The sequence below is a fragment of the Pan paniscus genome, chromosome 16 (genome assembly GCF_029289425.2).
Source record: "Pan paniscus chromosome 16, NHGRI_mPanPan1-v2.0_pri, whole genome shotgun sequence".
Classification (NCBI taxonomy): Eukaryota; Metazoa; Chordata; class Mammalia; order Primates; family Hominidae; genus Pan; species Pan paniscus.
The window spans coordinates 74,653,099-74,670,825 of NC_073265.2; the positions used below are offsets into that span (position 1 = coordinate 74,653,099).

Genomic DNA, 17,727 nt, shown 5'->3' on the forward strand with positions numbered 1-17,727 from the left:
AAATATTGAGCCCTTGTGACTTCAACTGACTCTTCCAGATTGTATGAATTTATCAATGTATTAGATAAACTCAGTTTCAGAATGATAAAGAAAAACTGTTAGACCAAATAATGTGGCTAATTAACAGTGGTAGGATTTCCAGCCCAAGGGTTTAAAATGGACTTAAGCTCCTGTTCTTGCCTTTTATTTTCTGAACTTGCTGCTTTTGCATTCTTTGAGTTCAGTTTAAAGACAGTTACTTTAAGTCCATTTTGAACCTTCAGGCTAGAAATCGTACCACTGTTAATTAGCCACATTATTTGGTCTAACAGTTTTTCTTTATCATTCTGAAACTGAGTTTATCTAATACATTGATAAATTATTTCAAAGGTATTTTTATAGTTCAAATCACTTCACTTTTACCCTGACACGTATAAATGACTAGGAATGACCTTCAGATAGCGTTTAGCATCTGTAACCAATCTGACAATAATGTGTTCATCAGGCACCTGTGGATTAAATCACATACTGGCATATTTAAGCTGAATGTCAGTCTGAAAAATAAATGTACTATATTAACTCAAATACCACTCTCTGTGTAGGTATTTTGTCATATGTTTAAGAAAAAGCTAAAGAGGATGGAAATCCTATGACAATAACTCAAGTCTTTCTTCAAAGTGCACGCAGTCTCTTGCAGTACCTCATTCAGCCAAGTATTTGTTCTCTTCCTCATTCAGTATAAGGCAGCTTTCAATTTGCTTAGAAGGCAACATTAGAAGGTTAGAGTTCAGCAGAAAGATAGAATTTTAAAATGTGAGTTCAACTGAATAAATTTGAATTTCTGTGGGAAGTAAAGAATCAAAATACCTATTTAAAGACTGCAATATATGATAATTATTTTTAAAGTAATAGATTAAACCTGATAGGTTTTCCTGAAATGAAAAACAATCAGTTCTAAAACCAAAGCTGATTTTTAGAAAATGTGAAAATGTAAATCAACCCTATCCAAAATAGATTCTCTAAAACTTTATCTTACAGTCACTTTCAAATAACTATTCAAAAATGTAACTGCTATATTAATGTCTTAAAATAATTTAAAACATTTTAAAATACGAATACTGTAGCTTAAAACAAAGAATCTAGGGGAAGGAAAAGTAGAGAAAGAAATGCCAATTCCAGTCCAAGCTGTATTTGCCAAGTTTTCTTAGAATGACTTTTACCGATTTATGAATTCTTATACACAGAATGCATGATGGAAATACTGATTTTTGTCTAAAGTGGCATTATTGACTGCTTCTGTGATGCTACTGCAATGTAATAAATTATTAGATGGTTTCAAGGTGCTGTTTTGCCTAAAAATTTTGTGTGTCTTCAAAACTATAGTATTAAAGGTATTGAGACTGTGCAAATGCTGGGCATGCTTGGCATGAGATAATCGGTTTTTATTCTTACAAAATTGTAACCATGTAAGTGTGTTTATTAAAAGAACACAAACTAAAAAAGTTACAGGAATTAAAGTTGTGGGATGAAAAAGTTACGGGATAAAAAATACTGTGGAAGAGTTGTGGCAAAAAAAGTTGTGGGAAAAAAGTAAAAAAAAAAAAGTTTTATGAAAAGTTTTTTTTAAAAGTTCTGAAAAAGAAGTTACGGGATTTAAAAAAACATCATGGGATAAAAATAAAAATAAATAAAAGCAGGCCCCTGTCAGCATAAGCCTGGAGAAGTGGGTCTGGAGTCTTCACCCCCACCATGTCCCTACAACCCCTCCCCAGTCAGCCCTTTACCATTAGGGTAGCAAGACAAGACCCTTGTCTAATGGAGGGAGACAAACAGACCCTTTACCACCTTGACCAAGGCTGAGTCCTTACATTTCTGGATGATGATGTTTGTTATTTAAGAGCCAGAGGTTGGTGGAGTTGGTTTGTTTGGAGGAGGTCTGACGGCCTCCTTACTCTCACCAAAGCAACTTTTCCCTCAGGGGGGCTCCCATCTTCTTACTCAGAGAGGCAGCTGAGGCGGGACAGTGGAGTTAACTGTAGACCAGGCCAGGGCACAGGCTGCTGGGGGTGCCCCCCCTTCCCCCATGTACATACTGTAGCTGTGTAACATTCTGTATCGTACCTAGCGGAGGTTGCAGCTGGTATATGAGGAAGAGGTTCTTATAATTATTCGCGGCTGGGAAACTTATTCATTGTTAGCATAGGAGCGATGATGGGGGCGGGGATGGGGTCATGGCTCCCTGGTGATGGGACCCCTTTTTTGTTTTGTTTTGTTTTTTTGTTTTTGTTTTTGTTTTGCTTTGATTTTGGAATAAATGGATTTAGCCATACTGCTCGGCCTGGCATGTTCCCGTTTCCCTCACTGGGGCCTGCAGTTTTTCCCACTCAACGAGGAGCCCCAGAGTGTCTCAGCATGTCCAGCTGGGCTGTGGGGAATCTTCCAGGCCTGTTACCTGTATGCTGCCTGGTGACACCTGGTGGATTTCACGAGGACTGCCATGGCGCCTATGGAGTATAGTCCGGCCCTGACAGCCAACAGGTTGAGAAGCCTGATCTAGCTGTGGTCAGGAAGACAGATACCAGTGCCCAAGGGCACTGACTTCCATCCACCCCAGGTGTCTTCCATTCCATCCCCCTGCCTCCCTCTCCTGTCTGCACCGGGTGGCCTGTCTGTCCCTCCAGAGTGCCGGCTGCCCCGCAGGCTCCCTCCAGGCTGAGTTCAGGGCCCTGTGCCCTAGTGGCCAGAGCCGGCTTCACAGGATAAGAGCCAGCTAAGCTCCAGGGACTTTCCAGGGAAAGTGTCCCTTGAAAAGGGTGTGACCTTTTCACTGCTGCCAACAGCACCCTAAAAATGGCTTGGCCTTTTCCCTCCCCTGAGCTCCATAGAGAACACAGCCAGCAGAGGACACATTCTCTGTCATTCAGAAATGGGTTTCTCAGCCGAGGGACAGCAGGACTGGTAGAGACTGTCAGGCCACACGGCTGCCTGCACAGTGCCGCCATGCTTGGCTAGAAGGGCGGGAGGGATGGCAGGGGCTGGCTGTCCACAGGCCGCGCATGTCCCGGAAGCTCACTGGAGGTGGTGCACTTTGGAGGGGCGATGTCAGGAGACAGCTTCCTCTTGCTGGGCTACAAGACTCCACAAGCACAGCACAGGGACTGATTCCCAATTCTAGAGGTGAGGCAGTCGACCACATGTATATATGTATATATATGTGTGTGTGTGTGTGTGTGTGTGTGTTTGTGTATGTGTATATATATGAGAATTTATAGCTATTTACAGAACAGGGCAGAGGCATACCACAGAGGGGGCACAAGTTTTCAGCAATGGTCAAACCTGGACGTGTCAGCTCACCGCTACAACAGACTTAAGTCACAGATGAAGGGGGCTGGCTTTGGGGCTGGGGGAGCCACTGTCAAGTCACAGGACACCCGCCCAGGCAGGCTTGGAAAGGGAGGTCTCTGAGAAGAGGAGGGATGTGTTTAGAGGTCGAAGTGGGGCCTGGGGCTCTCAGGATGGGATGGACTTGCCTGACCCGATCAGCTGGCAGTTGGAGAGAAAGCAGAGAGAAAACGGGTTAGAGAAAAGCCAGAGCTGGTGAGGCAAGTGCAGAGTATGGGTGCGCTGCAGCAGCTGTGGAGGGCCGGGGAGGGGACGGCGTAGGTGTGGGCATGGCAAGGTTCCTGGAAAAGAGCGGCTGGAAGGGAAAGGGGAGGAAGATGGAGGGAGAAGCCGGAGCTTCATAGGTAGTGCCTGGGGGCTGCGGCGGCCCTCCCCAGCTCACACACGCTGGCCTCTTTCATGGCACCCAGGCAGTCCACCCATAGTTCAGATGAATGCTCAGCCCCCTCGGGCTTCTCTCTTCTCTGGTCACCCTGTCTTCCAACTCACGGCCCAGGGCCACCTCTTGCTTGGGGAGCCCCACCCAACAGCCACCAGGCCTGATAGAAAGGGAACACTGCTTGAACCAAAAATGGTGAAGCTATAAGGGATGGATGATTGGAGTGAGCGCCAGAGGTCCCTCTGGGTGGTCCGAAATCCCAGGGTCCTCTGAAGGGACCCTGGGGAAGGCAGGGAGGGCAGGTAGCCGGATGCCACTGGCCATAGACGTATAAGTCTAAGAGGGGAGCCTCAACTGGTTGGCGGGGGTGGGGCTGCAGGTTGCATAGGTGAGGCTGGGCCCTTCCTGCTGGGAAAAGCAGAAGAGGGAGAGTCCATGGCAGGAGAGGCAGGTGGGCTCGCTAGGCGGAGCTCAGCTGGGCCAGCAGGCACTGTGGTCCCCTTGGCTGAATAGCACAGGCGACCCCTAGGAGCAACAGGCCAAGGTGTGTGAGCCTGCTGGTTGGCGATAGTGCTTCAGTGGGGGCCAGGGACCCTGCCTTCGGTCACACACTAGCAGCTATGGTGGTACCTGGGAGGGAGGGAAGGGGGCTGTGTGTCCCCACCTGGCCTGTGGAGTGTGGAGTGTGTTGTGGGATGACCGTGTGTATGGGACTCTCACCTAGATACCACTGGATTGCCGACAGATAGATGAGGTGGGACCCTGACTATCACCCCTGCTTTGCAGTGGATTTGGCTCTCAGCACTCCCAGGCTGGGAGCTGGATACCTGCCCTGGCAGCATGACTCAGACTGCACGACAGGTACGGCATGCCCAGGATGATGTTCCTAGGGACTGGTTCAGTGTGTGGGTCAGAGGCAAGTCGACAGGCCCTGCTCCTTACCCCTTGGAAGGGACTGCCACCAGGGGCAGTTCTGACTAAGGCCTGGGAACCCATGACTCAGAGCGTGGGTCCCCAGGTCTTGCTGGGCCAGCCTGGCTGCTGCAGGCAGACAGGAAGCACGCCTGACGCTCCTCCACCCTCGGTCAGCACAGCGGGGCTGGGACTCACGCTAGCCTTCCCAGCAACTTGCTTTCCTGCGTGAACTCTGGCAGGCTGCCCTTTCTGTGCAAAGCCATAGCTGGGGCCTGCTCGGGGCCCTCTCCCTCTTTCACCTGCTCAGCGTGGCCTGGAACTTGGAGGTGGGCAGTCGGCGCCTAGGATGGGCCTGTGTCACTAGGGCATGTGTCCTTGGGCCAGTTACTTCCTCTTAGAGCCTTGGGCTCCTCCTCTGAGAATGGGGCATGTTGGTGTGAAATGAGGTGAGCATGTTGAGTTGAGGAGCAGCAGGACAGGCACCTGCAGGCAGCCCCCCTGGCCACGTTCCCCTCCCTCCCTTCCAAGTCCTGGGACAGACGCTCATCACCAAGGGGTTCAGCCTCTGATGCTCTTTCTTGGTCTCAGTCCCTAAGGAGTAATTTTTTTTCTTTTCTTTCTTTTCTTTTCTTTGAGACGCAGTCTCCTCCCTCTGTCGCCTAGGCTGGAGTGCAAAGGCGTGATCTCAGTTCACTGCAACCTCTGCCTCCCAGGTTCAAGCGATTCTTCTTCCTCAGCCTCCCAAGTAGCTGGGATTACAGGTGCCCACCACTGCACCCGGCTAATTTTTGTATTTTTTGTAGAGATGGGGTTTCGCCACATTGGCCAGGCTGGTTTCAAACTCCTGACCTTAGGTGATCCGCCCACCTCAGCCTCCCAAAGTGCTGGGATTACAGGTGTGAGCCACCGCGCCCAGCCAGGAGTGATTTTCAGTGGTGTCCTCTCCATCCCCAGCATACACCCAGCCCTGAGCGGCCGCGGCTGCCACATGCAGGCTCCAGGGCTACACTTGCTTTTCGTCCAGGCATGTCATACCCTGGAGAGTAGAATGTGAAAGGTGACCCCTGTAGGCTGCAGGGTGGCCTCTCTGAACCTTAGTGTCCCCCACCTGTAGAAGGGGCGTAACACCTTCCAGGGGGAGGGCTGAGGAGGAAATTGTCAACGGCTGAGTCTAAGGCTCACAGCCAGAGGCCAGGGTCGGATCCAGGGCTGGGCCTGGGCCTGGGAGGACAGTGTCCGCCCCTTCTCCAGCCTCCCGCCCCTGGTCAGGCCAGGACCCTCTTCAAAGCACCTTCATGCCCATCTGTTCCCAGCTGTGGGCACCACTGTCTGGCTCCATGGGACTAGATTTTATGGGAGGGGAAGGGGCTGTGGGTAGGCAGGTACCAGGTGCTGGACCATAGATCAGCATGGTAGGAACCTGTTGCTTGGGCTGGTGGTGGGAAAGGGGCCACTCCAAGGCAGTGGCAATTAGCCCAGCCCTATCTCTGGGCACAGAGATGAAGGGACACATGGGGACACAGTAGGGCAAAATTGGCCAGCCTGCTCTTCCCCTCTCTGCCCGCTTTTTGCAGAAGAGTCAACAGATAGAACAGACAGAGCCAGGGAGGTGCCCATGGGGGCCCCAGTCCCCACCACTCCAGGGGGCAGTCCCTGCAAGTGACAAGGTGGGCTCAATCCCTGTGGAACAGGTCTCTGAGGACCACAGAGTGGGGCCCCAGGGAAGGCTGGGAGCCTGAGCTGAAGGCAGGCAGCAAGTAAGGGCCAAGCTGTGCCCCTGCCCAGAAGACCCTCCTGCCCCCAGAACCCCACCCTCTGCAGACAGGCCTCCCTGGGCAGCAGCCCCCCGGCTTCCGAGGCCTTCCGTGCCTCACCAGATGCCATGCTCTCAGGGACTCGTTTGCTACGCTGCCCCCTGCAGCTCTGCCCCAGAGGAGCAGGTGAAAAGCCGTGCCTGCCGAGGTGCTGCAGCGGTGGAGTTTTGGGCAGAGGGGTCGGGGGAAGAGTTTCTCACTTTTAAGATTCCCCAAATCCAAGATGAAGTCACACTGTGCTTTAGAATGGTAGACGCTCATTTATGTAAAATCATAATAAATGTTACACAAACTGTTAGAATAAAAATATACCTTTTTCGAGGGGGAGGAGCTCCCCAGCCTGCCGCTGGGTAGTGAGAGGGGGTTAGCACCATTAGGCCGTAGGGGGCGGGAGCTCCGCCACAGCCCGTGGTGGGCACTGAGGTCTGTCGGTCGGTCTGTGCATCCTGGCACCGTCAGTGGCGGGTGACCCGCTGATGGCCTCGGGAGGGGGCGCCGTGGCTGGGCGGAGAGCACGAGCGGCAGCACTGGGTGCGGACGGTGGGCAGCTGGCAGCGGCCCAGTAGGCACAGTGTCTCACAGAACCCGAAGGACAGGCGGTCCCGCTCACAGCCTGGAGTGGGGGGGGCAGAGAGGCATCAGAACCAGTGGTTTGGGGTACCCAGAACCTGGCTCCCCACCCCAACCACCTTAAGGAGGCTCCAGCAGCTCCCCACCAAGCAGAGAGCCCCGGTTTTTGGAGCGGCTCCCAAACCGGAGTTGCAGGTCTCCAACTGTTGGTGTCTCTGTCCCACCTACTCACGGCCGACCCCAGGACTCGAGAACGGGCGCTGCTGGGCTGAGGTTTCTGGAGGAAAGGTCCTGAGACCCAACCCTGACCCCCTCACATGCCTGTTAAAGAGCCTGCCCAGGGCGACGCCCTGCCATCCCATCTCCATCCTTGCTCACCCCTGGTGTTCCCCGACAGATCCTGGCACAGAACTGCGGTCCCGGGGCCTCCTGCCAACCTGCAGCGGCCTCTGCCCCCGACTCCCGCCACCGCCCCCTGCCCCAGTGCATCTGTCCTGCCAGACCTCCGTGACCACCTCCAGCCACAGGGGCTGTACACAGCCTCGGGTTCTGAGTCACAGGTCCCATCTCCCAGGCCAGCCTCCCACTTCCCAGGTGGGCCACGAAGCCTAGAGAGAGTGGGCCCTACAGGCTGTCAGCAGAAACCAGGGACTAAGCCCAGGCCCAGTGGGGAGGGAGGCCGGCTGCAGGCTGTGCTTGTCAGGGCTGAGGCTTGGCTGGGCCCTCCTGCCCCGTGGTTATCACAGCCATTTTGGGAAGTGGCTTGTTTCCAGCCTCCTGGCCTTGCTCCTGATGCCACTGCCACTGCTGACAGCCCCCACCTGCCGCCTGGGCCCTGCTTACTCCAGCAGACCTCCCTGGGGAGGAAGAGCGGGAGGACAGCAGCCAGCCCTGTGCCAGGGACATCCCTCAGGCCCGGCAGAGGGCACGAGGCAGCAGGCAGGCTCCTCCACCCCAGCTCCAGGCAGAGCTCCAAAGTGCACATCTGCAGGCCTGCATCCTGGTCGCCCGGGGTGACCTCAGACAAGCTGCTTCACCTCTTGGGCCTCGGTTCCCTCCTCTGTCAACCCCACCTCCACAGCAAATGGATGTGGCCATGCTGTGTCACTGCAGCGACCGCACACTCTGGAGTTTCCCGGCTTTCCCCCTGTCCCGCCAACTATCCCACAGACCAGCAAAACATCCTGGGAATTCCAGGTCTCAAAGTCCAAGACACCTTCCCAGCTGCCCCTCCACTGTTCACTGGTGGCAGAAAACTCCTCACTTAGGACAGCTTCCAGTTCAGCCACCTAACCAGCCCCCATAGCCCACTCCCTGCAGCCCACTCATACCCGCCCCTGGGAGACCTTGCAAGCCCAGAGCCTCCTGGGCCATCCGTCCTTGGTTCTAGGCCCCCAGGGGCCTCAGTTCCTGTTCTCTGCCCCATCTGGTCCTCATCCCCTGAGATCATAACCACCCCACTCCCTGTGGCCAGCTCTAGCCATGAAGGCGAGAGATGTGATGCCAGAACCCAGCTCAGGCAGCACACAGGAGTGCTCTGAGATGCTGGCTGGGTGCGTGCTGAGGGCAGGCAGGACAGGGTGGGGGCACTGCCACTGGGCCTTGAGATAATGGGGTTTGTGGCAGGAAGGCCACCCCTGCCAGAGGCAGGGTAGCAAGGCATGGCAGCGAGGCATGGCAGGGGCCACTCTGAGCCCAAATGAGGGCTGCCCAGGAGCCAGCGCAGGTAGAGAAGGCTGCATTGGACAAGGGGAGAAGGCAGACTGGGGAGATTGCAGGGGGCCCCGAATGCCAGCTTGAGGGCCGTGGCTGAGGACTCTGTCCTAGGCTCAGGGGGCAGACAGCCAATAGCACAAGGGCTGCAGCTCTTCAGGCCACAGCTCCTGGATTCCTTAGACTGGCAGGGTCAGCCCCAGGCCCTCTCCCTGACCTTGCAATTGGGGATGACAGTGGCTTTGGGGAAGGGGTAAAAGCCGCCTTCCCTGAGCACCACCTGGATCCCCACGCAGTGCTGCGCCCTTCATGCCCAGACCTCACTTATGCAAGGATGGGGCTTGGCAGCCCCTTTATTCAGCACATGAAGGCCCTGAGAGGGAAATGGAGCCCAAGGCCACACAGCTGGTGAGGGGAGCCCAGGTGACACTCCAGGGCCACCCCATTTCCTGCCCTCAGCACTGCTGAGAGCAGCTGGGGCTGCAGGAAGTCTGTGAGTGTGAGAGTGTGTGTGTGTGTGTGTGTGTGTGTGTTGGAGGCAGGGGGGTGGGATATCCAGAACCACCTCTAGCTCAGGCCCTTCCACCAGGACCCAGCTGGCCAGGAAACCCCCCACCACTGGGATTAGCAGGACCCTGGAAGGGAGGCCCTTCCTGTGGTTCCATTGCTCACTCTAGGCAGTCCTCTGGCCAGGGAATGGACAGGCCAGGGCTGGGGAGGGGACAGGGACTCACCCAGGCCCAGTTTTCACACAGCTTCAGGGACATCCCTGGTCTCACTGTGGGAAGACTGAGACCCAGAGGGGAAAGAGCTTACCCAGGTTCACACAGCAAATCAGGGGCCAAGGCCACTCCCTCTACTCACCGGAGGTCAGAAAGCTGCCTGCGGGATGTTGTGTAGCTGGGACTCCTCTTGACTGACTCCCAGCACAGCCCAGCCTCCAGCATGGGATCCTGTGGCATCAGGATTTTCCAGTGGCTCATGAGCCCAGACTACAGATGGAGCCAGCCGGTGCCGTGGGTGCAATGGTTTGAAGACCCAATTTCCCCATCACCCTTCCCGCCCCACCTCACTTCAGCAGAGAGCTTGGGGTCGGGGGACTCACGGGGAGGCTCGACGGGCTCACAATCCTCGGTGCCACACAGCCGGGAGCTCACAAGGCCAGGCCTCATGGCCACACTGGTCACTGTCTTCCTCGGGTAGCCCCGTCTGGGTGTTGACACACTTGACCAGTGTGTGACCACTGGATGCCACCACCACAGGGGCCTGAGCACTGGGGGGAGCAGGGGAGGAATGAGTGTCTCCAGGGCCAGCCCTAGCAGTGGGGGCAGGGACACCTCCTCTGGGAAGCTGTCCCTGCGCCCTGTGCCTGACTGGCCTGCCCCTGCTCCCAGCCGCCCTCTCAGTGCCTCCTGGAGGACCTGTTCCCATTCCTAGAGCCCACTTGGTGCTGGAACCCCACTCTCACTTGTGGGATCGGCTGCTGCAGAGGGAAGGGGCATGAGAACCATGGGACAGCCCTTGGGGCGGCAGGGCAGTGAGCCCCTCACACGGGACATGCCTGAGAGGCCTGGGCAGGGGCCCCGGGATGGAGCCCTGATGCAGCAGTGAGCAGAGACGTGGGCGAGACACCGCTGTGCCCGAGGGACAGGGCAGAGGACCTGCCGCAGCCCATGGGCAGGAGGGGTGGAGACAATTTCACAGCCGGGGCCCAGCCCGCCAGGCTTTGTTGTTAACAGGTGCAGGTCTGAAAGCCCTAAACATGTGCTGAGTCTGTGCCAGTGTCGTGCTGTGCCCGGCCCTGTGCTTTGTTGCGTTCCTCCATTTAATCCTCCTGACCCTCCTCTCCCAAAACCGTCCCAATTTTACAGATGAGAAAACTGACCCAGCAAAGCAAAGCAACCTGCCCAGAGTCACTCAGCAGCCAGTCGGACAAAGACTCAAACGCTGGCCCAGCTGACTCCCGGACCCAGCTCAGGGCCCAAATCTGACATTTCTGAACCCCTCAGTTGCAAACAGGCCCAGCAGAAGGTGTCCTGCCCATCTGAGGCCCCTCTTCTGCCCCCTTCTGCTGCTGGCCTTTGCTGGGCTCCTTGATCTCCCCAAGCTCATCATTCCTGCCTCAGACTTCACACCTGCTGTCCCCTCGATCCCTGTCCTTGGCATCACTGACTCCTCCCTCGGGTCTCGACCCCAGACCCCTCCTCGGAAGGCCTTCCCTGACATCACAGCACACGTGCCCTTTCCTTGTCTGTTTCTCCCTGTCAGGTGTGAGCACCAGCACGGCAGGGCTTCGTCCACTGACTGCTGCATGTGCAGGGGCCACAGAGAGCCTGGCTCACAGCACACACTCCACAGCTCCTTCACCCAACCCAGGACTGACCAGGCACTACCAAGCACTTGCTCCCTGCTCCCCCCCGCAGCCTGGCTCACCTGGCCCCAGGGCCCCACCACCCACTGTGTGCAGGGGTGGGTGTTGCAGGGCCGGGTGGTGTTGGGTCTCAGTGCCTCCTCGCAGAGGTCTGGCTCTGGGCAGGTCACCAGACGCTGCTGCTCACCACCGCCACAGGCCTCGGAGCACTGGGTGGGCAGGGAAGGAGTCAGGGCACAGCCAGGGTCTGAGGGTGTCCCCTCCCCCCAACTCAACGCCCAGGCCTCACCTCCCTCCAGGAAGACATGTACCAGCTGAGGCAGGGCTGGGCCCCGCAGGGCCAGTGCACAGGCAGCTTGGCAGGTCCAGGCTGACAATGGAAGGGCCACAGTGGCCGGAGGTCCCATGTGTCCACATGCTGCATGTCCCACACTGAGGAACCTCTGCCACAGCTGTGGGAGCACTGGGGACCGAGAGACTTGTGTGGACACATCCCCACGTGCAGGCCCACAGGCATGACCCCGTGAGGCATGTGGCAGGAAAGGCATCAGACCCACGCCCCAGCTGGGGGCAAATCCCTGAAGAGCCCCAGCGAGAGGCCAAGGCTGGCAGGCCCCAGGCAAAAGGTGGCATGGCCAGGGGCTGCCATGGGCTGGGACAGACAGAGAAAGGGAGGAACAAGTCCAGATGGGGTCAAAGATACAGAGGAAAGGAGACAGGTCAAGCCAGACAAAGATGAGATGACTCCCAAGAGATTCGGAATCCGGTGCGATCAGGCATGTAGACATGCAGCCTGGAGCCCTCCCCTTCCCTGCCGCTCTCGGAACACAGGCCGTGGGGAACCAGGGCTCCACCCCATGCCCTGGGGATGCCTGTCCTGGCTCCATCCTCATGCACCTTACTCCAGTTGCCTGAGTGCCAGGTGGCACAGGGCCACAGGTGGCAGCGGCGGGCAGGCTGGGGCCGGCCAGCAGGGTCGCAGTCCTCATCCCGGCTGGAGCTACAGCGCACCGGCCTCCAGAGGGCACCCAGGCCACAGGTGGTGGAGCACTACGGGGCACAGACCCGTGAAAGCCAGGCAGATCCCATCCTCGCCAGGCCTCCACAGCCAGGAAACTACCCACCTAGGCTAGCAAGACCTCAGCAAGACAGGGACCCTCTTCTGGGCCTCAGTTTCCTTATTTGCAAAATAGGCTCCTCCACCCACCTCCCAGGAAGACCATGAGAATGAAAAGTCAAATCCCCCCAGCAAGCAGCCGTCCCTGCTCACATGGGACAAAGGGCCTGTGTTCCAGTGTCATTGGTGCAGAGGTTCGGGGGAGGAGACCCTGTGGGCACCCCTGACCAGCTATCCTGACCAGCCTCGTCGCTTCCCAGAGGCACCAGGGAAGGAAGGCTGGGTCCTGGTACCAGCAGCCAAATCGCTGGCTATCCCCGCGCAAAACAGGCCCTGTGGGCTTCAGCCTGCCCCTTCCCACCCCAAAATTAGGAATCTGAGCAGAAGCTTGCTTCTCCTGCAGCGACCATCTGGGGACCCAGGGAGGGGGCACTAGCCAGCTTCTTTCATGCAGCTCAGACGTCTGCAGGTCACTGCCAAAGGAGGGTGGAGCCACTGAGGGCAGAGCCAGGTAGCAGTGGGCTGAGTCCAGCCTGGAGGAGCCAGGCAGAGCCTCAGGGAAGCTGCTGCCTGTTGGGCAGGACTGGGCCTGGCGGCCACACAGGGACCCTCCCCACTGCGCAGCTGTCTGAGCCAGCTCCATCCTGGGGCATGCTGTGCTGCCAGAGTGTGCCTGCCCCTGCCTTCCCTGAGGCCCCCTGTGCTGCCCAGGAATGGGCCCCAGGTCCCCTCATTCCCCTAATCCTGGGAACCCCCGCCCCAAGGAAGGCGAGACAGACGGCGCCTGTGTCCCACTCTGCTCATTTTCAGATGAGGAAACAGCCACCAAGGTCCCACGCAAACTCCCTGCCCGCCCAGCCCACACCACTTGCCTCGCTCCAGTTTCCCACTTGTCAGCTGGCATTCCTGACAACCAGCGGGTCCGCGGGGGGCCCCGCTTCAGCCAGGCTGGGAGCCAGCGGCTGGGTCTCAGGGACTCTGTGGCTGTTGGCAGGGCTGTCCCAAGCTGGCGTGGACAGCAGCCTAGAGCTCAGGGGCACCTCAGGGCTGAGGGACTCAGGCTGACCCTTGGGTCCTGGGTTCAGGGCAGGCTCAGGCGTGTGCCCGAGGCCAGTCAGGGTTGTGGGGAGGAAGGTCCCCCACACTGCCACAGTCTGAAGGTCCCATAAGCCTGGTCCTGGGGTTGGGAAGGTGGGAGTCCCCGGCTCCAGGGGACTGTCCTTGCCCTTCATCTCTGGCAGAGGGGCTATGGGAGGAGGAGGGAGAGAAGCCACCCCAACAGTGGGCCACAGTTCACTATCCACAGGCCCCAGGCCACCCTCCAGAGCTGACTCCCAGGCTACTGTCCCTCCTGTCCACAGCTCCGCCACGTCAGGACTAGGAGAGGAGTGGGTGCTGCTGACCGGGTACAAAGTGGGCAGCGTGGGGCTGGGTCTCGGGGGCAGGTGGGGTGCTCCGCAGCCCTCGGGTTCCTCATCATTTGAAAACCTCATTGGTCCTGTCCTGCCATGGAGAGGGCAGCTGGCTCTGGCTGTCCTTGCCAACTGGGAAATCATTTTGGCTCTCAGGGGCGGCAGGCGTCTGCAGGCCATCAGTGGAAACCCTGGGCCAGGGCAGGCTGGGGAGCCCAAGATCTGGGGCCCCTATGGGGGTGTCTTCCTCAGGCAGGAAATTGATCAAAGGGTTCCCAGGGGTCTGCTCTGAGGGTGGGGGTGGGGAGCGGCCGGCCTGACTAGGCCAAGGGCTCGGGGACCAAGGTCCCGGTGCCCCTTCCTCCTTGGCTGCAGGAGGCTCTGTGGCAGGCACGGGGCTACCCGTGGAGGGCGCAGCAGGACGGCTGTGTGGTGGGGGCGTCTGATCCCCTGTCCCCGCCAGGTCTAGATTGGGCTCCTCAGAGGGCCCGTAGGACAGATCCTCGTGGAAGCTGATGAAATTGTAGTCGTAGTAGAAGTCGTCCACAAACACGGGCCCCGGCAGGTCCAGCTCTGGAGCCTCCTCCTCAATGGCGTTGCCCATGGTGCCTGGCTTGGGTGATGAGGCGGGTGAAGGGCGTGGGGCCAGGTGGCGCGGGATGAAGTCAGCCTCATTGAAGAGCTCGTGGCTGGAGGAGCCGCTGCCTCAGCCTTCAGGGCCCAGTGTGTCCAGGGGCCACCGACAGGGTGGCAGAGAGCAGGTGACTTCGCTGGCTGGCTGCTGGGCCTCGTCACAGGGGACACCGGTGTCACTGATGCAGAGGACATTTCGGTGCTGAGTCCCTTCCTCATATGTCACTGAGCACTGCGGGGAAGCCAGGGTGAGGGGCTTAGCCTGGGAGGCAGGCTGCCAGGGGACACTGGGGCAAGGCTGGGTAACCTGTCCACTGCCTGATGTCAGAGTGGCAGAGACCCCAGCCCGCCCTCTCTGGCCCTTCCCAGCTCAAGGCCATGACTGTGGCCATGCTTGCCAGGGGCTTCCTGATCCCTGAGGCTTTAGAGTCAGGGGCTGGACCCTGGAATGCCCAGGTTCCCTCCCACCCACAAGGTCTCCAGGAAGGCTGTCTGCCTCCCCGTAGCTGAAGACCAAGGGTGGAGCTGGAGGCGGGCCCCCTCCCATCCCACACTCACCTGAGACCAGTTCCCCACAGCCTAGGTGGCTGGACAGGGCACGTGGTGGTTGCAAGGGGTTTCAGTAGGGGGCCAGGGAAGGTGTTCACAGGCGGGTGGCTTCAGGGCGCTCTGCTCATCCAGCCCCACGCTGCAGATGCAGAGCACAGCCTGGCAGGAGAGGCCCCCAGGCCCGCAGGAGCTGGAGCACAGCTGCCACTCACCTGCCCACCACCTGCTGAGGGCACACAGGTCTCATCAGTATGGCATCAGACAGGTGGCATTGGCAGGCTCACCAGCAGGGAGGGCCAGGCTGGGTTTCCAGGACCTCGGGGTTTGGACAGTGCCAGAAGCCAGTGGATGATTCTCCAGAGCTCCAAGCTCAGGTAAGTGTCCTGCCCTCAAAGTCTGGTGACAAGGCACAGCCCCTCCACTCCTGCCACCCTCCCCTCAGGGAAACTGAGCATGACCTGAGGCCTATTTCCACATCCAGGGACCCAAAGAGGAGGACCATACGTGTCCAGGCTGGCCCAGGCTGGGGTGAGGGGTGACCGGGGGTTGGGGCTTCAGCCTTGGGAAGAGAATGAAAGCCCGGCTCCCTCTGCTCCTCCCCAGGGCCTCCGGGGACCCAGATGTAGGGGCCTGTGGCAGACCCAGGATGCCTGGGGGTGGGGAGTTGGTGGGGGATGGGGGCGGGCTCACCTGGCAGGGCAGGGCGGCTGGCTGCACTTCCTCTGGCAGTCATCGGGCCGGCCCAGGGGGTCACAGTGCTGCTCGTCCACGGGCCCTGCCTGCCGCTCCGAGCAGTACACACTCTGCCTCTGCACACCTAGGGGCCATGGCGCTCAGCCTGGGACTGGCACCCAGGTGCCCACCGCCCAAGACCCAAAGACACCCTCTCTGCCAGAACCCTCCCAGAACAGCGCCTTACTGCCCATGTCAGGATGCCTTACTGCCCATGTCAGGATGAAGGCAGACCTCCACCGTCGCCTCCTTGCTGTCCTCCTGGTTCTCACCCACCCCCTCTCCTATGTAGCTTCCCCTCTGACTGCCCCTGGAGGGGTGGCAGAGTGTGGAGGTTTAGTGGGTTGGGTGCCCAGACCCTCTGCATCCTAGCTGAGATGCCTGGGCAGCTCATTTGGCCTCTCTGAACCTCAGCGTCCTCCTCTGTGAAGTGGGAGCGACAATCCTGCCTCTGCCATGTCCTGGAGGGAGGACTGCATGTGTTCTTGCATGTGCAGGCTCGGCCCGTGCCCGGCACATCCGAAGAGCTCGATCCATGCCAGCTGCTGCTAGCATGCAAACCCAGCCGTGGCTCCTGCCACCTTCCCCTCAGGGAAACTGAACGTGACCTGAGGCCTATTACCACAGCCAGGGACCCAAAGAGGAGGACCATAAGTGTCCAGGGTGGCCCAGGCTGGAGTGAGGGGTGACCGGGGGCTGGGGCTTCAGCCTTGGGAAGAGAATGAAAGACCAGCTCCCTCTGCTCCTTCCTGGGGTTGGCTTGGGTGATGAGGCGGGTGAAGGGCATGCGGCCAGGTGGCGCAGGATGAAGTCAGCCTCATTGAAGAGCTCATGGCTGGAGGAGCCGCTGCCTGAGCCTTCAGGGCCCAGTGTGTCCAGGGGCCACTGACACACGGTCCCACCATCCACACCCTTCCCAATGGCTCAGAGAATGTCTGGACAAGAAATGGGGCATCAATGGACAGCCCCTGCTCTCCATCCCCACACCAGCCTTGGCACTGCTCCAGTCCTTTACATCCTCTGCCACTGTCCAACCTGGGGACCTTGCACAGCCACGTTCCTCACCTTGGACACTCACTTCCATACTGCCTGTTGAGGCCCAGCTGCAGGACCCCGTCTGCTGGTGGCTCTGCCTTCTCTGCTCCACCCCCTGCCCCGTGGTCCCGAGAGTAAGTTGTCCCTCCCCTGAGCTGCCAGTCCCACATCCATCCCCCTCTTTCCTCACCAACAGAGTCTGATTTTATTCAAGGCAGCAGTGGGACCTGCTGAAAACACACCCCACTGCCGCTCCCTTGCAACTAGGGGGGTCTGGGACACAGTCCTGGCTCAGGAGAAAAAGGCACAAGTCCCTCGCTGGGAGTCAGCCCTTTCCTCTCTCCTTCTTCTTGCCTAGAACACTGCAAGAGCCCTGGAAGGGAGGACACCATCTGTGGCAAGCAGGAGTAGAGGGGAGGCTGCTATGGCAAGGATGGTGTGGCTGAGGGCCAGTCAGCTCCAGGTCCCGCCAGCTTGGACTGTGCACCTGGGACTTCCTGCCTGAGACAAAGAACCCCTGTCTGTTCCAGCCACCACAGGGCACTTGCCTCTGCAGACGCTCCTAAGTGGTCCACCTGCAAAGCAGCCAATTTGCTGAAAGACAATTCCCCAAATGTCTAGTGCTGCAAATGTATTTGTTGGTTTTCACGTTTGTCCAATTAAAGACACCTGTATTAGGCCAGGCACAGTGGCTCACGCCTCTAATCCCAGCACTATGGGAGGCCAAGGCGGGCGAATCACCTGAGGTCAGCAGTTCAAGACCAGCCTGGCCAACATGGTGAAACCCCATCTCTACCACTAATAAAAAATTAGCCAGGCATGGTGGTGCGTGCCTGTAAATCCCAGCTACTCGGGAGGCTGAGGAAGGAGAATTGCTGGAACCTGGGAGGCGGAGGCTGCAGTGAGCCGAGATCGCGCCACTGCACTCCAGCCTGGGCGACAGAGTGAGACTCCATCTCAAATAAAATAAAATAAAACAAAATAAAATAAAATAAAATAAAATAAAGACAGCTGTATTAGATAAAATGGGTTTCCTAGCTTTGGAAGGTATCTGCCCAGTTCTCCATTTTCACTTTGTCATCATAATAGCATTTGAAGGAATGCTC

At 57.9% G+C, this 17,727-nt stretch overlaps 1 protein-coding gene across 1 annotated transcript in view; it reads right to left on the reverse strand.

The window, feature by feature from the left end:
* Positions 1-6,729: 6,729 nt before the first annotated feature.
* The window catches only part of LOC134729060 (A disintegrin and metalloproteinase with thrombospondin motifs 7-like), a 52,219-nt gene continuing 41,221 nt past the window's right edge, over positions 6,730-17,727 (reverse strand). Inside the window, 11 exon segments of the mRNA XM_063596509.1 lie at positions 6,730-7,102; positions 9,878-9,929; positions 9,931-10,011; positions 10,013-10,045; positions 11,206-11,352; positions 11,433-11,606; positions 12,041-12,193; positions 13,133-13,739; positions 13,741-14,537; positions 14,864-15,077; positions 15,545-15,671. Of these exon segments, the coding sequence (XP_063452579.1) occupies positions 6,945-7,102; positions 9,878-9,929; positions 9,931-10,011; positions 10,013-10,045; positions 11,206-11,352; positions 11,433-11,606; positions 12,041-12,193; positions 13,133-13,739; positions 13,741-14,537; positions 14,864-15,077; positions 15,545-15,671 (2,543 nt within the window). The 3' untranslated portion in view covers positions 6,730-6,944.